The sequence below is a fragment of the Balaenoptera acutorostrata genome, chromosome 10 (genome assembly GCF_949987535.1).
Source record: "Balaenoptera acutorostrata chromosome 10, mBalAcu1.1, whole genome shotgun sequence".
NCBI classification, from domain to species: domain Eukaryota; kingdom Metazoa; phylum Chordata; class Mammalia; order Artiodactyla; family Balaenopteridae; genus Balaenoptera; species Balaenoptera acutorostrata.
This window is the reverse complement of record NC_080073.1, coordinates 3,217,505-3,240,081: the sequence shown is the minus strand read 5'-3', so window position 1 is coordinate 3,240,081 and position 22,577 is coordinate 3,217,505. Positions and strand designations below refer to the sequence as shown.

Here is a 22,577-nt window from a genome sequence, read left to right as displayed (position 1 = left end):
CTGAGCCCCGATTCCCGCCAACCCGAGGGCAGTCCCTGCGCGTCCGCTCGCCCAGCAAATTTACGAGTTAGCGTCGGGTGGGGCCCCTCCGGACTCCCACTGCCCCGGACCCAGCTCGGCGCCCCGGAGCCGGGTGGGGGCGCCGCGGGAGCGCGTGGGGCAAGCGCGAGCGCGCTTGGAGCAGGCGGTCCTGTCCCGCGGGCGCGGGGGCGCGGGGCGGGCGCTCCGGGGAGGCGGGTGGGGGAGGGGCGGGGGAGGGACGGGAGAAAGGAGGGAGGGGCGGGGGCGGGCGGCTGCAGCGCCCCCGCACTCTCCGCGCCTCGCACACTTGCACCGGCCGCTCGCGCGCAGCCCGGCGTCGCCCCGTGCCGCGCTCGCTCCTCCCTCCCTCCTCCCGCTCCGTGGCTCCCGCGCTCCCGGCGAGGCTCAAGCGCCGAGCGCGCGGACGGGCGCACGACAGACGGCCCCGGGAAGCCTCGGCCCGCGCCTCCCGGGCGGGCTATGTTGATTGCCCCGCCAGGGCCGGCCCGCGGGATCAGCACAGCCCGGCCCGCGGCCCCGGCGGCCAGCGGGGACTATGAACCGGAAAGCGCGGCGCTGCCTGGGCCACCTCTTTCTCAGCCTGGGCATGGTCTACCTCCGGATCGGGTAAGGGCCGCTCGCACCTCCTGCACGCGCGTCCCGGCAAAGTTGGCGTGGCTCGGGGAGGGGTTGCGCCGCCCGCGAGCCGCCGCCGGCCGCCAACTTCCTTGGCTCCTCAGAGAGGCCGGGTGGGCGCGGTGCGGGAGCGGTGGGCGCACAAAGACACCCCTCGGGCGGGAGCCCCAGGGGCGCGCACGGCTCCAGAGACACGGGCAGGGGGACCGGCCGTCCTGAGAACGCCTGAGGCTGGAAGCCCCCCAAACCAAGGACAGCCAGTAGGGACGCTCCAGCTTGGGGGACTCTGAAGAGGGCTAGCCGCTGCAAAGGTCAGCGTCTCCCAGGGTCCCTTCAGACCAGGGATGGGAACAGCAGGTCCAGCGGGAACACCCAGCCAGGACCACAGCCGCTCGCAGGGAGCTCAGCCCCCAGAGCCCGAAAGGAACTCTGTACACAGAGGCGCGGGCACAGCCGCTCCTAGTACAGGGCAGTCCCCGGGCGGCAGGCGGGGCCGGTCCGTGAACAGGGAACAGGTACCCGGAGGGAGGGACGTTCGCTGGCAAAAACACAAACCGCTGCTCAGAGCCTTGGCACCACCCGGTTTCCAAGGACCCTCAGACTCCCGGAGCCCCATCCCAGGCGAAGGGGACAGCGCCAACCACCCTAACAGACGCACACAAAGGTAGAACTAGAGATGGCCCGAGACACTCAGGGAGACAAGCTCGCAGAGCCAGCGCCAGAGAGAGGCGGGACATCCCGCCCCCTAGAACTGGGCACCCGAGGCGGCCGGCTCGCCCGCGAAGCAGCCCTCCCAGTCTCACCCCAGCCTTTCTAGGAGGCGGGGCCGGGGCGGCGCGCTGGCTGGAAGGTGGGAGGGGGCGGCTCGGGACGCGTCTTGGAGCTGCATTTGCACGGCTAGTTACCCTTTGTACTTCGGAGATAATGCGCGTGAAGCACAGGAGGTGGGGGCGGGGGCTTTAGGGATGGGTAGAGGTTCTGACGCTCAAGGGCCACCTTGGCAGGTTTCACGCAACCTGCTCCCCCAGCTCCGCTCGGGGAGAGGTCGGACTGCAGGGGCGGCGGCGATGGTGTGTGTGTGGTGGATCCTTTGTGTTTTGTCACTACCACTCCCCCGCTTCCCCACCCCGCGGCTCTGGCGCGGGGATTTCTCAAGTTGACCGGCCGTGGCGGCCAGCAGGTGCGCACAGAGCGGACCAAGCGGCTGCCAGCCCTGACCGCGGGCGGAGAGGCGGCTGCGAGGCGCGCGCGCTGCCTGCCTGCCGGTGTGTTTTAAGTGTTATTGATTCGCCCGCATCTGGGTGGCTTTTCTTTTTTTCCCCTGCTTTAATCTTCATCTTGGCCCGCGCCCCGCCGTCCCGCGCGCATCCAGCATCCAGGAAGCCGGTCGGGCTGATTGGCGCTTGCCGCGTGCAGCTTTATCTCCTTTTTAATTAGAAACGGGGCGGAGGGGCCCGGGAGGGGAGAGAGAAAGGGAAAACAACAGAAAATAACCTCCCCTGGCCGCCCCGCCCGCCCGACCTCCCGCCGGCGGCGCCGAGACCTCATAGTCCCCGCAGGGGCCCAGCTGCCCGGAGGGAGGGCGCCGGCCTTCCGCCCCGCTGCCGCCCTTTGGGGTGGGGAGAGGGCCAGGTCGGGAGGGGTTGCAGGGTGGTTTGGGGCCAGGCCCTGCTGCTGCTCTCTGTACCTCGTGTTATCCATCTGTAAAATGGGCATGGGAGGCCTTTCGGGTCCTCGGATGGATGGCGGGGCACCTGTGGTATTCTTATTTTATTTGGATAGTTCAAGTGACTCAAGCACTAGCCTTTTTGTAACAATCAGATGCAATAATAATAACTACCACAGCAGTTCATGTATTGAGTACTCACTGTGTGCCTGACACCTTCGGAGCACTTCCCATGTTTTCACACATTTAATTTTTCAGCAGCCCTATGAGGTGAGGTCCAGTTAATATCCTCATTTTAGCGATGGGAAAACTGAAGTACAGAGAGGGGATGTAACTTGCCCAAGGTCACACAGCTACTAGGCTGAAGGAAGCTTAGATGGCACCCTAGACCTGAGCTCTTAGCTGCGAGACTATGGTGCCCGTGCATTTTTTACCCCAATATATAGTTTCACTCTCTGCCAGTGTAGGGATTTCCTGGTGGTCAACTACGTGTCGAGAGGTTCCTCCTGACTTGTGGCCAGAACATCTCCACTTGACCTCTTTCTGTGCTGCATCTTCCTGAAACATTTCAAACATCCTAGCTCCATGTTAGACTCTCTTTGAGTGGCTGAGACGAATGACCGAGAGCTCTTGCTAGGGTCCTGTTTTAGTTCCAACACCTTCTAGCCTCCAGGCCTCAACCTCGGTGAGCCTCGGTTCTCAGCTACGCAAAGTGGATATGTGAAATGGAGATGGTGATTCCTGCCCAATAGGGCTGTTTAGAAAGGCTGAGTGGTCTAGAGTTAGTGGCAGCACCTGCCATACTGCCTTTGCATATAATAGGGATGCTGCAGAAGTTCCCGGATGCATTCAAGGCATAACTGGGGGCACCTGCTGTGTAATAGGCACACACCCTGAGTGACATTTTTGAAGCTCCACAATCCATTTAGTGAGCCAGCAGACAGCCTCCCTGTCCTCAAGGAGCTGATGGTCTAATGAGAAAGACAGGTGATAAGCACACAGGTTAAAAACAAACACATACATTAAAACATTTCAGAAGACCATGAGTAATCAAGAGTATTAAGTAAACAAAACAGAGATTGTGATGGAAAGTTAGGAGGGATGGGGTGGAGAGGCAGGTTCCCTTAGGTGGGATGGTCAGGGAGGTGACCCTTGAGGTCACTTGGACGATGGCAAGAAGCCAACCGTGTGAAGGTCAGGGGGTGAGAGAGCTTCCAGGGAGAGGGACCAGCAAGGATCGAGGGCCCGAGGCAGGAAGAGGGCTGGTGTGTGGCAGCAGCGGCAGTTATGTGCTTCGAGAAGAGTGGGGTCACCTCAGCTCTTGTGGTGTTGGGCAGGGGACCCTTGCCTTGAGAAATCCCAATTCCAGAACAACTTTCCACAGCTGAGCCTGGACTGGAAAGACGAGGCACTTAGCCCAGCGGCTGACCATGGCCCATGTAAATGGGAACTCATTATTATAACCAGAGTGAGGTCTTCTCTTTCAAAGGATGCTTGATGACCTTTAAAGGATTATACAAAAGGAAGCTCCAGACAAGTGGACCATCTTTGTGTAAAGGGAGGGCTAGCTGCATTGTCAGGGCTACCACTGGAGCCTCTTGGGGTTATCTTGATATTAGGAAATGGGCCCACCCTCAGGCCAGATACCCACGAGTCACACTGACGCCTCTCTTTCCCTTGTACCCTTCCCCAGCCCTCCCATCGGCTCCACCTCATCCATCAGCGAGCTGGGTCACCTCCATCTGCAGCCACCCCCACTACGGCCACGAAGGCCAAGCCACCTCTGGCCTGCCCACTCTCCCTGCTCTTGTTCTGGAGCCCCGCAGTCCTCTCCCCCCCTGGGGCTGGAGGGATGGGATCCTGTCAGTAACCTGCTTCCAGCCCTTCAGTGCTTCTTGATGTACCGAGAAAGATCAGCCCTGAGCCGTCTCCTCTCCCCAGAACCCCCCGCCCCCACCGAGCCCTGGTTCTGCGTTGGGGTCTGTGGGTTCTTTCTGTTCCTTGGCGATCCCAAGCTTGTTCCCTTCCCAGGACTTTGCATCTTCTGTTCCCTCTGCCCAGAATACTCTTCCCCAGACCTTCCCATGGCTGGTTCCTGACCATTCAGGTCTCTGCTGCACTGTTACCTCCTCAGGGAGGCCCTCCTTGACCACTCATGCTAAAGCGGCCCCTCTCCCTTCCCTCCCAGACCCACCACTACTTGTTATCACAGCATCTTCATTTATTTTCTTTGTAGTGCATGTCACTGAATGTTGTGTTGTGTTCATTTGAGACATTCGCATGGTCTCCCTCCATAGTCCCTAGAAGGCAGGGCCTTGCCTGTCTCCCAGCATGGAGCCCGGGAGCCTGGTGCCCTGACAGGTGCCTAGTATGTACCTGTGAATGAGTTGGGAAGACAGGAACCTCGGTGCGATAGTCATAAGCGTCCTCTAGGCCAGTTATGCCTGGAGTGGGGTACACATATTCCATTGGCATGCTGGAAGGAAATACTACAACTTTTGTTCACAGTTGCTTTTTAAAGATTTTTAAAAAATAAAACATATACATACATACATTATGTTGTACATATATAACATGTCTGAAGAGTTCTTTTTCTTTAATCAACATCTGTGCACCCATCCCTCTTTCAGAGGCAACCGCTACGTGAAACTTGGTGGTTACCTTCGCAGTGTTACCACACAGAGATGACCCCTAAACAGTGCAGTTCCATTTTGCATGATTTTAAACTTCATCTCAATTGAATTCTCCCATAGATGCAAAGGCAACTGGCTTAGTTCATTTGACAGTATGTTTGTGACACGCATCATCTTTCTTTGTGGCTAAAAAAGAAATTACGCCTCATTAATATTGAATATACACATGGTACAAGTACCGATGGGAATTATAAATGAGTGAACGTGGATTGGGGATGCAGTATCAAAAAAGTTGAGAGACCCGTGCTGGGAGCAGTGACAGGGGGAGGGCAGGGCTGGACACCTAGGGAGGGCCTGTAGGTGTGCCCCCCACCTTGCTGGCCTAACGCTCCGTCTCTCTGTGTCCCCTGCTCCAGTGGCTTCTCCTCGGTGGTAGCTCTGGGCGCGAGCATCATCTGTAACAAGATCCCAGGCCTGGCTCCCAGACAGCGGGCGATCTGCCAGAGCCGGCCCGACGCCATCATCGTCATAGGAGAAGGCTCGCAAATGGGCCTGGACGAGTGTCAGTTTCAGTTCCGCAATGGCCGCTGGAACTGCTCGGCGCTGGGGGAGCGCACCGTCTTCGGAAAGGAGCTCAAAGTGGGTATGTGCTCACCCAGACACCCCAAGCGGGGGTCTTATAAACTATGGGGAGACCAAAATGCCTCGGGAGTGCTCTGGGACCCCGTTCTCTGCCGCAGGCTGGAACGGCCTAGATATGGGATCCTGCAGGTGCCACAACTTGAATTTAGGTCTGCTGATGAGGGTCAGCTCTCCGATTGGAATCCACCACCAACTGTTCCCAGTAGAGTTGCACACCAGCAGCCAGTGGCTCAAATGCTAACTGGCTGATACAGCACTGATACTGTTTTTTAAATTGAAGCCCAAATTTAAAAACTATCTGTTTCACCTAAAAATATGGACTTCTGGCTTCTTTGGAAAAATTGGCAGATCTACGGATAGCTTACACCTGTGCCCACTTAGTTAATAATGGGCTGCAGCTGAGAACACAGCGCCCTTTAGGTGGAGCCTGGGCAGCCCATTCACTGCCACAGTCCCCACCCTTCTGCATTGCCACCCAATACCCTTACATGACTTGCCTGGCCACTGTGGGCATTTGAATTTCCAGCCCCTGTTTTATGGGAACGGTGTGTCGTGCACATATACACATACAGACACGCACACAGAGTGTTGGGCCACACGTTTGGTTTCCAAAGCAATTGTGAGAAAAGCCTGGTGGAAAGGGCACGGGAACAATGTTGGTTGCCAGGAGGCCCCGGTCGATGTGGGGAAGGCCATGTTGTGTGTCTTCTCGCTTGTGTGCGTCTGGACTGGGGGTCCGGGAACCCTGCAGCCTCACTGCTGAACCGAGCAGTGAACTTCCCTGAAAGTCGGGTCAGCCTCAGGTCCCTCGGCTGCAGTGGTTCACCCAGCCTGCTCGACTGCTCACAGGGCACCCCCGGGTTCTCTGTCTCCTTCAGCCCCGACATCAGCAAATCCAGTTCATGTTGAAAAGGTCCACCCCAAGTCTGGCCACTGGTCCATGCCCTCACTCCCTCCCCCTCGGGTCACACAGGTGGCACCTCCCAGCCTCCATCTGCCCCCGGCCATCCTGCAAACCCTCCTGCGGGCAGGGTTGTCCTTTGTAAATGGAAATCAGATCCTGTCATTTCCCTGTTAACCTCCTTGGGAGGCTCCCCCTGGCCTCAGAATGAAATCCCAACTGCTCACTGGCCCGCCGCTGCCCTCTGTCCTCATCCGCTCCCATCTTCCTGACCCCCTTGCCCACCCAGCCTCATCCTGTTTCCCAAGCACACAGCACTGGGTCCTGCTTGGGGGCCTTGGCTCCACGCATTCCTTCTGCCTGGTATCATCTCCCACCATCCTGCGCCCCTTCCCTTGTGGTCGCTATGGTTTTCCTGCCTTCTCCTGCTCACACCCATGCCCCCTGTTTCTGGGACCCAGGCCTGGGCTCTGGCATTATTTTGAGGTGTGTCTTTGCTGACATATGAGATGTTACATATGGGGAAACTGAGGCTCAGGGGGACTTGCCCAAGGTCAGCAAAAAGTGAGTGGCAGGGTCTCCTAGGACTGGGCTGATCCCAGTATCACTCGCAGTCTTGGAGTAGCTAGCCCGTTGGTGGCATTGTAATAATGCCTGCCAAGGTGCAACAGGAGGGCTCCAGTGCAGGGAGCCCTGGGATGAAAGAGTCCCTGCTGTCCAGAAGCCCCCAGCTGCCCAGAGTTGTAGGATTGAGGGATCCGTTGCAGGCTGAGGCGGGGGAATACTGCCAGTATGCACCACCAGTTTATTTATTTATTTAAAAAAAATTTTTTTAATTGATTTATTTAATTGATTTATTTTTGGCTGCGTTGGGTCTTTGTTGCTGCGCGTGGGCTTTCTCTAGTTGCAGCGAGCAGGGGCTACTTGTCGTTTCAGTGCGTGGGCTTCTCATTGTCGTGGCTTCTCTTGTTGCAGAGCACGGGCTCTAGGCACATGGGCTTCAGTAGTTGTGGCTCGTGGGCTCAGTAGTTGTGGTTCGTGGGCTCTAGAGGGCAGGCTCAGTAGTTGCGGCGCTCGGGCTTAGCTGCTCCACGGCATGTGGGATCTTCCCAGACCAGGGCTCGAGCCCGTGTCCCCTGCATTGACAGGTGGATTCTTAACCACTGCGCCACCAGGGAAGCCCCCACCAGTTTATAATACCAGTATACACCAAGCAGGAGCAGAGGCCTGGGGCAAGGAGCATTCTTTAAGAGCAGGACTTGGGTAGGGTGGCCTCAGGGGATTTAAGCAAACAGAGGCGCCAAGAAAACCCCTGGGATTGCGATGCTAGAGCAGCAGGCCTGCGGGACCTGGAAGGGAGTGGGAGCCAGAGCCTGGAGGTGTGTGGGGTCAGGGCTCGCAGTTTCGATTTCTAGGTGGTAGGAGATATTGGGGAACTTTGAGCAGGGGCATGACTGCCAAAGTAAGGTTGCACCGTATGAAATTGCCACAAGTCAGTGGTTTTAGGCCCACTAAATATGATTCAATCTAATGGGAATTCTGGAAAAGTCATTAAAGAGTGGGTACAGAATTCATTCATTCACTCACTCATGCGTTCACCAAAAATTTCTTGAGTGCTCGCTGTAGCTGGAGGCTGCACTTTCAGCCTCTGTGGTCAGGGAAGGCCTCTGGATTTGTGAGGGAGGTGTCTGGGGGAAGACAAAGGAGACGGCAGGTGCAAAGGCCCTGAGGCAGGAATGTGCTTGGTGGTTTGACAAACAGCACGGAGGCCGGCATGGCTGGAGTACAGAGAGACTCAGAGGTCAGAGAAGGAGCCAGGAGGCAGACAGTGTGGCACCTGTCAGGCCAAGTCCGGGGTTTGGATTTTCCTCTGGTGAGTGGAGGGGCAAGTGTGGGATTGTGGAGTCTGGTCCAGTCTTCCAGGCAGGAGGTGGCAAAGTGGTAGCAGTGGAGACCCGCTTTGGCCGTGAGCTGCCAGGATAGAGAGAGACTGACAATCTGGAGGCTGGTTAGGAAGGAGTTACCCTGGTCTGAGCTTCTCAGGTGGTGGCAGTGGGAGCAGAGGAAGGGGAGGTCAAGATGAGACCCCTGCGAGTCTGAGGAGTCACTTCCCCTCTGAGCCTTGGTTTCCTTGTGTGTCAACAGGCATCCTGCTCTAGGACAGCAAGAAGCAAGCCTCAGATTTATGCTTTCCAGGCTCTTCAACACTGCTTTGCCCTCACGGGATTGCCTCTTTCTGGGAATGACCAGCCAACTAGGGCTGCCTCGTAGGGGTGAGGGATCAGGAGTGTAGTCTTTGGGCACTCGGGCCATCAGGTCGACACTCTGGACGCAGGACACATCACCGGCCTTTGCAGAGACTTCCCAGAAGCTCCACCCCACACTTCTGCCTACTTCCCATTGGCCAGGACCTAGTCACATGACACACCTAGCTGCAAGGGAAGCTGGGAAATGTAGTCTTTTTTTTTAATTCCGAGCAGCTGTGAGATAAGCTAAGGGTCTGTGACGGAGAAGGAAGGAGGAGATTGACACTGGGGGGAGGCAGCAGCCCTTCATGGGTTCTGCATCCCGTGCTGAGACCCAAAGGCTCACCCTTCTCCGCCTCCTCACGCCCAGTCCGGTCCCTGCTCTGCCTATGTTTCTGTCTCCCCTCCTGAATGTCCTCGATTTTACTGCTTAGATCTGAGGAGAGGGCCCCAGGGCAGGACCAGGCAAGGTCCTAGTGGATGCTGGAAACCGAAACCCAACTCAAGCTGCCTCAGGCGGGAAGGGGAATTGTGCATCCTCAGGAACTGAAGGTCGGGGTGCCGACTTGGGGAGCCCTGGGACGTGAGCTGGCATCAGCTTCCTCTGGGGCAGAAAGGTGTCTGTCGGGGGGGTCAACCTGCAGGCTCAGGTCCTGCAGGAAAGAGCCTGACCTTTCTGTGGAAGCGCCTGCAAGAGCCCTGGAGCTCACTCTGATTGGATCTGGGGCCTGACTTCTGGGCGTGTGTCCATCCCAAACCATCACAGGGACCACTGACAATAGGGCTGTTGTTGTCCAGGCCTGGGAGCCACACCTGCACCATCTCCCAGGGAGGGGGACTATTTGTGGGGCTTTCAGGCAGCTCGGGCGGCCGGAATGAGGACCGACCGCAGGCTGGGTGACTTCCACACACAGTCCTGGGGGCTGAAGTCCAAGATCAAGGCGCTGGCAGGGTTGGCTTCTTCTGAGGCCCCTATGCTTGGTGTGTAGAGGGTCGCCTTCTTCCTGTGTCTTCATTTGGTCTTTCCTCTGTGCATGTGCCCTGATGTCTCTGTGTGTCCTAATCTCCTCTTCTAAGGACACCAGTCAGGTTGGAAGAGGGCTCACCCGAATGGCCTCATTTTAACTTAATCACCTCTTTAAAGGTCATACCTCCAAATACAGACACATTCTGAGGTACTGAGGGTTAGGGCTGGGCATATGAATTCGAGGGGGGGGTGGCGCACAATTCAGCCCATAACAAGAAGCCAGAGAGCAGCATGGTCTGCACTTTAGGGAAAAGCATATGGGGTGTGGTGGGTGCTCGGAGGTGAGATTCCCAGGTGGAAAGAGCAGATTGGACCAGTGGAGATGGCCTTGGTCTGGGTCTTGAAGGGTGGGAAGAATTTCATGGGTCAGTGAATGGGATCCCAGGCAGAGGGTACATCAGGGCAAAGACGACGTGTGATTGCTAAGCGGATGGGGAGCAGGGGTCTGCAGCCTCAGGTGAGGTGACAGGCCGGCTCTCGAGGGTCTTAAATGCCAGGGATTATGTGACCCCACGACAAGTTTATCAACTGCTAACCAGACTCAGTGTGGCCCTCGGGGACCCAAGAAGGCGTTCACCACACTCCAGGTTTTTCCTTTTCTTAAATAAAACAATGAACTCCCCCTTGAATCCACCACCAGCATGACAATTAGAATAAGGACCAGTAGCTTGCACCCCTTGTGAACATCCCTCAGGCAACTCCTGCTTCCGCCTCCCAAGTCACACTTTCTCTATCCTGAATCTTGATGTCTAATTTATCCTACTGATATATTCTCCAGAAGTACATTATTTAGTTTGAGTTGTGTTTAATTTTACAGGGGAAAGGCATCCCACTATAGGCAGTCTTTTGGAATTTACTTCTTTCCCCACACTATTAACAAAGCTCATCTGTGTTGTTTCTCTTAGCTGTTGTTGATTCATTTCAGCTGTGGTGAATAGACCTCATCTGTGCACCCACGCCTTGGTTGAGGGGCGTCTGGGTTGTCTCTGAGCACCTGCTCTCACAGTGCCACCGCGGGCCTCCCTGTGCGCGTCTCCCGGGGCCCACGTGTGTGCTTCTCTGGGGTATATGCTGAGGAATGGAATTGCTGGTCGCAGGGTATGAGGACGGACCTGATTTCTGCAGTGACCGTGCCACGTGCCACTCCCCCAGCCGGCAGTGTTGACCTATGGCCTCTCTAACCACACGGGACTGCCCAGACGTCTTCATTTTTGCCTGGGGGATGGGTGTAAAATGCTTTGTCACTGTCCTCTTGATTTACATTTCCCTGAGAAGTCGAGTGGTTGAAATCCCTTCCTGTGTTTACTGGCCGTGCAGGTTTACTCTTCCGTGAGTTGCCTATTCGTGCTTGTTGCCCGTTTTTCCATCTGGTTGTGTGTGGTCGTGTCACGGGTAGAAGAGCGAGGGCTGCATCAGGCGGGACCCCAGGGAGGGTGGGTCACGTGGGGCTTCACACCCCTGTCTTTCATCTTTTCGTGGAGGATCGCTGGGTGGGGGCCAAGAGCAGAGGCGGCCCTTCCTCATCCGTCACTTCATGGGTCTTCTCTATCCCCGAAAGGAGGTACGTCCACCTACAGCTCAGCTCAGCTCAGCTCAGAGCCAGGTGGAGGCTGACCAAGTCACGTGGGTGTTCTGTGGCAAAGACGGAGATGGCCGGCGAGTTCCCTGCTGCTGGAGGGGTTCTTGTTTGTGTGGTCCTGCCAGACGTGAGGTTCTTGAGGCCGCCGTGTGTTGGACAACCTCGTTTTGTTGGTGGGTCCTGAGGCAGCCACGCGAGCGCTGGCCTCCGAGTCACGCAGCCCACCTTGTCGGGTGGCAGCAGCATTCACAGGACGTAAGACCCTAGCACCTGGTGGGTTAGGGCCCTAAGAGGATGTCCCTTCACCCCTCCAGGAGGCCCACGTGCCTGTCTCCTATGAAGAGGAACTCAAGGAACTGGGGATGCTCTGGATTTTATTCCTGGTGCAGCAGGACAGGAAGATACGGAGTAGAAAGGGGAGAAGCTGTTGGTCCCATTTCTAATCTGAGCTCATCATTTTGATTCTACAAAGTGTATCCCCCAATCTGTCCACTTCTCACCACCTCCCCCATCGCCTCCTGGTTCAAATCTCATCTTCAGAGAGTTGTCACCCAACTCCATCAGCCCCCTAATGTACCCACCCACCCCCCTACCACCTGGCACCCAGCAAAGAATCTCCCCACGGTCGCTGTGACCACGGTGTCTCCCTGTGTAAAACCCTTCCTCTTGCTCTGAGAATAAAATGCCAACAGGTCCCCTGGTGCTTTGCTGACCTCCATGACCTGCATCCCGACCCCATCTCCACCCCAGCTCTGCCACCCTCTTCCCACCCTCACACGTGACTAAGTCCTTCCCACCTCAGGGCCTTTGGCCCAGCTGGTCTCTCTGCCTGGATGCTCTCCCGTCCTTCCACCCTCGGCTCACATGGCAGCCCCTCACCAGGACCGCCTGTGTAGTGTAGACCATCCATTCTCCAGCTACCCCTCACCTTCCATGTTTTTCTCCTCATCACTTACTACTCCAGGGCACAGTCTCTATTTATTTGCTCATTTGTGCCACCCAGAATAACAGTTCAGCCCTGCAGTTACCTGCCGGTTCTCTTCCCAGCTTCCCCATTGCCTGGCTGTGGACCAGGACCAAAAGGCAATGATAATATACCCATCTTGCAGGTGTGGGCAGCTGAGATTACTTACACCCCACGAGGCACCCAGGACGTGCTTCATAAATCACAGCTATGTTATTCTTGTGTCTCTCCAGCCAGAAGGGCTCAGTAGATGTGGTGCACCCCCGGGTACTGGTGCGGACCCCCGCCCCAGCTCCTTCTGGAGCAGAGGTCAGAGCAGAAGGGCCACAGGGAGAAGCTGCTGAGCGATGGTGGGTAACCTGCAGACCCCAGCCTTATGCAGGCCTCCACCCAGATGCCACCTTCTCCAGGAGGCCTCCTTTGACCATCTGGCTGAGACAGCCTCCCCCGTAGGTCATGCTGTGCTGTTGTCTTTATAGCACTTACCACTTCCAGAAGTGACTTTGCATACTTTTTCAAGGCTGTGTGTGTCTGCCATCGGTCCCCGGCTGTGGGGAAGTCCATGGAGCCCGGACCTGTCAGTCGTCTTCTCTCTGTGACCCCCAGCACCTGGCCCATGGCCTGGCACACAGTAGATGCTCAGGAAACACATGGAGAGATGCTCGCCCCCCGGCAGGCCAGCTCCTCTCTACCCTACACGCCCAGCTGCTCTGAGCCCTCCAGGGTCTTGTTAGTCTTCTGGCCCCAGGTCTGGGTGCACCGCACACATGGGAAGCGCTCTGTTCTTTTTGTTGAGTGAATGTTTTTCATTTCTGACCCAAAATACAAGACTGATCGTTCATTCCTGCATGTGATCATTTTGATCCATGTCAGGCCAGCATTCTGTTAGCTCTCCTCCCACATTTGCGTTGGCTTCAAATGGGATCAAATGTTGACTAGGTCAAGGCCTAGGGGAGATCCCCCCTCCATGGCGTGACTCAAGAGGACCTGTTCCCCAGTCTGTTCAGCGGAACACTGGTCTCTACCCCTCTCCAGCCCCACCCGCTGCTCTGGGGTAAAAAGGAGGGCTCCCTGGATGATAAATTTGGGAACTCAGCATGCTATACTCCCTGCTTGAGAGAGAGCCAGTGTATTAAAAGCTCTGAAAAGTCCTGCAGACAAGAGAGCAGCTTGAGGAGGCTTCCCTGGAGGTCCACGCTCCTCTGACCTCAGACTCACTGACCATATGGTGGAGCTGCTCTTCCAAGGCACCCACACCAGGAAACACTGCTCTGGAGACCCTCACAGATTGGCCATGCTCGTACTGTGGCTTTTGGACTAACCAGGGATCCACCAAAAGTATATTCACCCACCCCCAAGTGTGACATCCTTCCCCAAGCGCACAGCAGAGGCACGTTCCAGTATCTGATATGGACGTGGACGATGAGATCTACACGAGTCAGCGTCACTCTGCAAAGTCCCTGAAATCAGCCACAAAATTCAGAATACCTGGTTTTCTATACAAGTACAGGAAAACATTCACATGTGTGTATAACGTATATACAGTAATGCACCAAATATATAGAATGAAGATGCACCCCATCCAAAATATTCATACACTGTTTTTTTTAGTTCAATTTTTTTTTTTTAAAGATTCCACATATACATGAGATTATACAGTATTTGTCTTTCTGTGTCTGGCTTATCTCACTTAGCATAATGCCCTCAAGGTCCATCCATGTTGTCACAAATGGCAGGATTTCCTTCTTTTTTATGGGTGAATAATATTCCATTGTATGTATATACATATATATACACATATGCTTGTGTGTGTGTGTGTGTGTGTATCACATCATCTTTCTCCATGCATCTGTCGATGGGCTCAGGTTGTTTCCATGTCTTGGCTATTGTGAATAGTGCTGTGGTGAACGTGAGGATGCAAATATATTTTTGAGTTAGCATTTTCGTTTTCTTTGGCTAAATACCCAGAAGTAGAATTGCTGTATGCTCATTCTATTTTTAATTTTTTGAGGACTCTCCATATTCTTTTTCCATAATGGCTGCACCGATTTACATTCCCACACATACAGTATGTTAAATTTACTTTTCCCTGGGTGCATTTGGTTGAATTCATGTAAGTTAAGTGCTCGTGGGACACCCCCCCCGCCACCCACAGTGTGTCCACCCATTCATTCATTCATTCATTCATTGGTCCCACAGATGTTTACTAGAATCTTCAGCGTGGTAAATGGCTGATGAATCGGCCACAGGGTCTGCCCTCGGGGCGCTCACCGTCTGTTGGGGACAGACGCAGAGTCAGGGCTGAATGTGCTCTGAGGGGTCTGGTAGAAGAGCGGAGGGCACCGGCCGGGTGGCACTGGACTGGAGCGTGGAAGGCTGCCTGCAGGGTCACCTAAAATGGGCCGCCACAGCCCAGGAGAGGAAGGGTGTGGTGGGGATGGGCAGCTGCAGCAGGCTTGCAGGTGTGACCCAGCCAGAGCCAGGGATCCAGAGTGATCCGGGCACTGGCTCCAGGCAGGGGGGCAGGGAGGGCAGAAAGAGGCTGGAGAGAGTAGTGGAGACAAATTCATGCCGCAGGGTTTGCCTGGGAGGGGAGCTCTCCGAAGAATCTCTCTCCCCTGTCTCCGGGGAGAGACAGGATGTGGGAAGATGATCAAATTCTTAGCACATATAGAAATTTGCTATGAGTCCAGCATTATTATCAACAAAGAAATGGTGATTTCCTGATGTGTGCTCCTGGGGACGGCTGCATTCTTTTTCAAATACTCACGACCTCCTGTTTGGTACTCCCCTGTGGAATTTTTCCAGGGAAGGGCACAGATGACCTAGGATTCAGGCCCTATGGGCCACCCTCCTCTGTCTACCAACTGGGGAACTTGGATGCATTTCTGGGCTTCTGCTCCTGTCCCGTTTCACCGCTTCTCCTCCCGAGTGGTCACTTCAGCAGCTCGCCCCTCTCCCTCGGGTGACCGGCTGGGCCCTGGATCCCAGGTCTGAGAATCCGTATGCCTCGCACAGTGGCTCTGTCTTTTCACCCGTCTCGGGCTGGGTGGGTGGATGGAGCACATGTCTGGTGAGCCGATGGCTGCTTGGAGGGATAATTTGAAGACCTTTCCGGTGAGAGACACAGAAGCAAGGGGCAGGCCAGCTCCACTTTCTCTCTGCCATTTCTTAACAATACGCCATCTTGCCGGAGCAAAAGACCTATTCTTTCCCTATTCTTGCTTAGAACGCAGCTAACAAAGGACTTTTTGTCTCGCGTGCATTTTTTTTTTTTTTTTTGCAAGCCTCAGTTCATCCTGGGTTTTAGCTCTCCTGACACCATTCTTTGAGATGAGTCTTTTGTTAGAATGTTCTCTTGCCAGCTTTCTTATGGTAGACAGACACACACTCACACACTCCCACGCCTTTACATGCACAGTCATTCATTCATTCAACTGTCGAGGCTTCGCAGATGAATAATCTGGGTCCTCACAACCTTGTGGGGAGAGACTGATCTTTCAATTCAACACAGAGTAAGGATGGCGAAGGTGCTGAGCCAAAAGCCGAGGAGGGGATGTCAGGAAGGCCCTCGGAGAGGGGACCCCGAGCTGTGTCTTGATGGAGACAGTTAACCAATGCCACATCTAGTAAGAGCTGCTGCGTACTGATCCCTTCCAGGTGTGGTCTTGGCTTGGTGGCTGGTGCCTTGGCTTGTTTCATCTTCCTAACGACTTTAGGAGGCAGGTGCTTTATTATTCCCATTTTACAAAGGAGGAAACCGAGGCTTTGAGAGGTCAGTCAACTCACCCCTGGTCCTTCACCCCAGGGAAGTGGAGCCAGGGTGTCAACCCAGCTTGATTGGCCCCCCAGGGCCCTGCTCTGAAACCACTGAGCTACATGGCCTCTCACCAAGCCTGTGGGAGAGGAAGGGCATTTGCCGACTGAGGGAGCAGCGTGTGGAAAGGCTTGGAGGCGGGACGGCTTGGAGGAAGGAAGGAATGCCGTGAGCATTTTTTTTTTGTAAAAGTATTTTGTTTATTAAATCAGAGAAAGAAAGATACAGTTTACATGATATCAGTCAATCATATGGCTACTTTGACTTACATTTTAATACACTCATGGTCCTATTTACTCGTCTGTACAAGTATTAAAAAAAAACTCAGGTATTTGAATAATCTTCTGTAAGTTGGTTGTTGACCCTTGGCGGGTGGCAGCAGTGCGCTCTGGCCTTCCTTGCTGGGAAGATATGCTTGGATAGAACGGAGGAGTGAGAGAAGGGCGGGGGCTGGGAGACCAGAGTCCATCTCTGTGGGCCTGTTACATCAGCCAGGCCCCGCCCAGACACGTGCCCCCTGCAGCCCCCGTTCTTCTGTCTCTTCATCCAGAGGCCCCCTAGCTCCTCTGCTCGAAGACAGCCAGATGTGGTATTCTGAGCCCAGAAGGGCTGTGAGTGTCATGCCATGGGGCTGGCAAAGGCAACCTTTTTCCATCTGTGTATTTTCCAATTCATCATATATTTCAGCTGGTGTCACTGCAGATTGCTCACCCTCTGACCCATTGGCTTTAAATAGCAAAATAGAAAAAAATACAATGCACTTTGTGGTTTCCAGTAAGATACCGTAAATACACCCAGATAATATTCCGGTGCAAACCATTTGCAGTGGCTGCACAGGGCGGTGGAATGGAATCTTTCAGGCAGGCTTGGACATCAGTTTATTTCCTCTGTACCCGCCGGGGTCGTTACGGAGCTGGAATGCGGGGAGGGCGTCAGCCGGGCTCCCCGGGTTCATCTCGGTGATAACAACGGTCTTTACTAAGCACCTTCTGGGGAATGGGGCCTCTCTGTACACAGAGGTTTTGTTTCGTCTTCAGGGCAGCTTGGCAGTGTCCTCCTGGTGGATCCCATTTCACAGGTGGGGAAGCTGAGGCCGGGGAGCCAGCGTTCTTGCTCAGGGTCACCCCGCCCTGAGTAAGGAGCAGGGCAGAGGGACTAATAGGCTCCATCTTACCCAGGTTCTGAGCAGAGGCCACCTGAGCTTCTGCGTGGAAGGTTACCTGGAGATGCCGGTGGACTGAGAGTGAAAGAAGCCGTGGTGGACGTGAGGGCAGGACTCCACGCTGGGAGCCAGGAGACCCTGGTCCTAATCCCCCAGGTCTCGCTGCTGAGTCATTGATGAGCCTGGGCAAGTTTCCCGGCCTCTGTGAACCTCTCGTTCCAGGATGAACCCACGGGCCTTATGTCTGTGGCTCTGGGAGACTTTTCTCTTGTTCCGGGCACAGAGGGCCCTGTGCCAGGGCAGGATGGTAGGGCCGGCAGGACCTGCCTCTGCCCCAGCAGCCCCACTTCCTCCCACCCCCGCGGGCTCACCTGCTCCCGCCGCTGCCCAGGCCGGGTCAGGGCCACCGCAGGGGCTGCCCGTCAGCCGGGAGCCCCCTTCCCCTCAGAGAGCCTCATGGCTGGCTCCTCCCGGCTCAAAAGCCCCCACCCCAGGTGGTCCCTGCTCCCGGCACCTCCCTGTCCTGCGTCTGCAGAGTCCTCGGCTGCCGCTGAGTGAGTGATAGGATCTCGCTCTCTGTCCCCTCAGAAGCCAAGGCCATGTCTGAATCCCTCTCAGTTTCCCCAGCCCCCAGCACAGTGCCTGGCACATAGTAGGTGCTCAAGCAATATCTGTTGAGTGAAGGAACAGAGCACATGGCTCGGTCAGGGGGGCCGAGGAGAGGCAAGGTGTGATGGAGGTTCTTTCTCTGCTCGTGCACGGGAGGGAGAGGTAGGTGGTCAAGGCAGGAGGGGGCTAGGTCTGTTCTTGGAGAGGCAATGGTCAGTGATGGGCAGTAAGCCAAGCCCAGTGTCCTCTGCTTACTGGCCCCACGTGGAAGAGTCGGGAAAGAGCCTGGGCCAGGAGTCAGTAGGACTGGGGTGGGTGTCGTACCCTTAAGGCAGGAGAGAGGGTCAGACTCTGGAGCCAGGCTGAGCAGGGTTGAGTCCTGGTCAGAGTACACGCCTCTCTGGGCCTCAGTTTCCACCTCTGTAAAATGGAGATACAAATGCTCCACACCTCACAGTGTTGTTGCCAGAAGGAAGCGAATTGATCTGTACTGAGTGCTTAGGAAGGAGACTGGCAAATGGTAAGCATTTTATGACTTTGCTGTTCTTCTTATGAACCGTGTGCCATTGGGACCATCACCTCATTCTGCTTCTGCAGCAATAAGACTCACCTTAGAGCTGTCCTTGCAGACACCCAGTAAGAGACAGATAGACAGCTTCGGGAAATTGCCCAACTGGAGGGGCTTCCCCAGGCTGAGAGTGGGGTTGTCCCGGAGCTCCAAGCGTGGGTCAGGGTCGGGGGTGTCCTCCGCAGCAGTTGGAGGCCTGTGACCCCTAGGTTTGCATCCTGGCTCTGCCTCTGTAAGTCACCTCCTCGAGCCTCAGTTGCCCACAGACACAATAAGGAACTGCTGCTTACCTGGGGTGTGCGAAGGAGGCATGGATGGATGGAGGTTAAGGTGGCCTCTCACGCAGGGAATCTGGGATGGTAAGATTCTGGGATCCTCGTCTACCTTCCTTCTGCCATCAAACCCTGTTCTCAGGAGGCCATCCCGTTTGAATGGGTCCTATAAATTATTTATTGATGTTTTAACTGGTAACAAATGAATGGCAGAAATAAAGGCATTTTGATCAGGGTTGCTGCCTTAAGGCAAAGGAATCTCTCTCAACCGTGGGCTTTGCCACGCAGCGAGGAGCTGGAAGGGTGGTTGGAGCAGGGCCTGAGGGAGGACACTGCCAGCTTGGGCCTGGAATCCCAGTTCTGGCTGGTTTCTGGGTTGGCGGCCTCAGTGAATCAGTTTACTTCTCAGAGCCCCGGTTTCCTCATCGGTAACATTGTGGAGAGTGGTGGCCACCGAACGGGGCTGTTGGGAAACACCCGCAAGGGTGGGTCTGGCACATAGCAGGTGCTTAACAAAGGTTACTTTCCTTCTACCCTCTCCCTGCCCTGAAAAGCCCCGAAACCCCAGGCCTTGGGCAGACTCTGTCCCGACGCCCTGGGGGAGGTCATGCCGAATGGGTGGAGCCCATCGCTGCTCCGCACCTGCCTGGTCAGAGCCTCTCTGAACCTCAGTCAGCTGGTTTCCCTATAAATAGGTGACCAGAACACTTTCCCAAAGCACCTAGCGCGGAGCCTGGCCAGTAATAAGCACTAAATGAAGCTCACCTGGTTTTTGGCCACTGCTTGGAACATTCATTCATTCATTCATCCATCCATCCATCTATTCATCTAACAGATACGTACTGAGCACCTCCTACATGTCAGGCCCTGGGGACACGAAAGGCACATGACAAAGCGCTGCCTTCAAGGACATTATGCCGTAGGGGCAGCAGGAGTGGTGGCTGTGGTGTGAGGAACGGACGACAAACAAATAAGTCTAAAATGGCAGGAGGGCCGTGGAGAAAACTGAAGCGGGGGAGTTTCTCTCTGTACCTCTCAGGGGACCTGTAATTCCATCCATTGTAATTATTATAATACTCACTACCATTTATTCATGCACTGGTCCCAGGGCTCAGAGATACCTGGGACCCCCACCCGCTGGGTGCCAGCTGGGTGAGATTCACAGATACGGAAATGGAGGATCAGAGAGGCCCAGTGACTTGCCCAGGGTCACCCAGCTTCTGGCGGGGTGGGGTTGGCAGTGAGGTCTGCTCACTCATTGATCCGTCACACACTGTCGTGGGGGCTGTAAACAGCGGGAGACAGACAGACATGGGCCCTGCTCCCTCGGGACACCCCAAGTCTGGCTGGGCAGCCGGAGGCTGGGTCAGCCCCACACACTGGCCTCTGCATGAGGCTGTCGTGTCCTTCAGGGCATCATGGAGCTCAACGAGGCAAAACGGACTTGGTGGTAATCGTAATCACAGCAGCAGCGGCTAGTGTTTACGGAACACGTACCCCATGCTGGGCTCTGTGATTCAGTCCACTCACCAACCCGTGATGCTGTTAAGCCCATTTCATGGCGGAAGCAACAGAGGCTTAGACAGGTTGACAGGCCTGACATAGTTACACGGCTAGCCCACTGCCCAGGACAGCTTTCCCGGTGGTCAGTGAGGAGGGGGAAGTATGGGGACTGGGCAGTCCTAGTCTAACACTCGTGGGCAAGGCCCAGGTCAAGGTCAATGGCAGGAGTCAGCAGTGACCCTTTAGCATCTGGAAGCATTGGTCTGCAACAGCCAGTACCTGGGTCCCGGGGAGCTCGGAAACTAAGAATAACGGTCCCTCTGTTTCTCGGGGGCCGTGGGTGCGGGCCAGCTTGGTGGGGAGGGAAGGCCATGGCCCATGATGGACTTCACTCTGGTCTAGGAGTGCACCTTGAACTCAGGGGAGTTGTGTGTGTGCAGGGTGCAGCTGCCCTTCTCCCACCCACCTTGGGATGTGCTGGGGGATCCCGGGTAGGAGCAGAAGCCATCTGCATTGCATGCGCTGTTCAGAGGGCTCAGAGATACCTGGGACCTCCACCTGCTGCGTGGTAGAACCCCACACACTTGTCCCCAGCCCCACCCCCAGGGAAGAGCCTGGGGGAAGGGCAAGTCTCAGGTGGCGGGCCAGGCTCCGACCCCTCCTCAATCTGCTGCTCTGTTCTGAGTCTGATAAAGGGGATACAGTTTCCCTTTAGCTGCCGGAGGCTGCCAGCGGGGCCGCTGCACTTTGCAGTCATTTGCTCCCTGGGGAAAGTTCTTGGTCTGAACAGGGTGTCCGGAGGCCACGACTGCAGCTCAGCTCTGCTGCCCACCAGTTGGGTGGCCTGGGTGAACCAGACTTTTCTCTTGGCCTCAGTTTCTTCAACAAATGAAAACTCCTACTCCTTACCTCACAGCCTTCTTATAAGGGAATGTTATTACCATCATCAATAGAAATCGTAATAAATCTAATATTTGGGGTCACTGTCTCATGCCAGGCCCTTTGCTAAATGCTTTACCTTTGTTAATTCTTTCTAGTTCTCTCAACCTCCCTAATTAAAGTGAGTGGTTGTCATCCTATTTTGTAGAGGAGGAACTGGAGCACAGAGCAGTTAGGTGACTCACCCAAGGTCACACAGCTAGAAAGTGGTGGAACAGAGATTTCCTCCCCTCGTCTTATTCTCTGTATACTCTCCATCTGATGATTCTTTCTCTGATGTCTGTGAGGATTTAATCTCGCTGTCGCCTGGTTCCTCCAGTGTATCCTTTTCTCATGGGTTTGATTCTCAGTAGTGTGAGCTGGTGCCTGGAGACTGAGGCTCAGGCAGAGGAGGAACTGGTCCAAGTCACGGTCAGTCAGTGGCAGAGCTGGGATTGAATCCGGGCGTATGGGCTCCAGCACCCCTGTATTAACAGGGCTGCCGTGGAATGTCAGGGCCAGGCGTCGGCACACTGAGGACGTCGGTCCAGCAGGTGGACAGGCCTACGTGTCTGCAGGGTGGGGAAGCGGTGGCCGGGGGTCGGCGTGCAGGTTGCTGGCATCCTAGCAGCCTGGGTGAGGGGGCTGCGAAGTGAAGGAGGGGCGGGTGAGAAGGTCCATCTGAGTCGGGGTGACGGCATCCTGAGACACTTCTCCACCTCCGGGGCCTCTTCCTCCGGGGTCCTTCCCTGACCCCCACCCACCCTGGCTCCAAGAGTAAACGCGCTGAGCGCCCACACTAGGCACGGGGTCTGGGTTCATCTCCATCCCAGCAGGAGGTGCCGTTCTGGGACCCAGGGAGGCCGGGAGGCTGGGTGGCAGGGCATATCTGCACCAGACCTAAGTGACCGCCCCCCACTCCTGCACCCCAGCTACTCAGGACCCTTCCACCCCACTCAACAGCCCAGCACCGCCCTGCAGGGCCCTTGTAAATTCTTAACGTGTGGCTCCCAGCCCCCCAGCAGGGCCGTCTCCACCTCCACGTAGCTGGGAAGCCCTGCGGGGAAGTGACACCTCAGCAGCTCCCCAGGCCCCCACTGACCCTTTCCATTGCTGTCCTGTCCCTCCCACCTGCCCGCGAGCCGTCCCTCTCCCCTCCCCCAGCCCTGGTCTCCTGTGTCAGTCAGAATCCTGAGGATGCAGGTCCCAGCCTTCTCTGGAGATGCTCACAGTCGAGTGAGGGGGCCACGGGGGTCCAGACCTCTAAACGGCAGGTGACACAGCGGCGATAGCAAGGCCACGAGCACAGGAGCTGCTGTGTCAGGCAGGTGCCACGAGCCAGGCAGGGCGCTGAGAGCTTCACATGGACAAACTCTACTCTCTTGTCATCCCCGTGAGAAAGGGACTCTTGCT

At 55.7% G+C, this 22,577-nt stretch overlaps 1 protein-coding gene across 1 annotated transcript in view; it reads left to right on the top strand.

Annotated features, from left to right (window-relative positions):
- Nucleotides 1-325: 325 nt before the first annotated feature.
- The window catches only part of WNT7A (Wnt family member 7A), a 67,569-nt gene continuing 45,317 nt past the window's right edge, over nucleotides 326-22,577 (top strand). Inside the window, exons 1-2 of the mRNA XM_057554042.1 lie at nucleotides 326-648; nucleotides 5,373-5,599. Of these exons, the coding sequence (XP_057410025.1) occupies nucleotides 578-648; nucleotides 5,373-5,599 (298 nt within the window). The 5' untranslated portion in view covers nucleotides 326-577. The remainder of the gene's footprint in view (nucleotides 649-5,372; nucleotides 5,600-22,577) is intronic.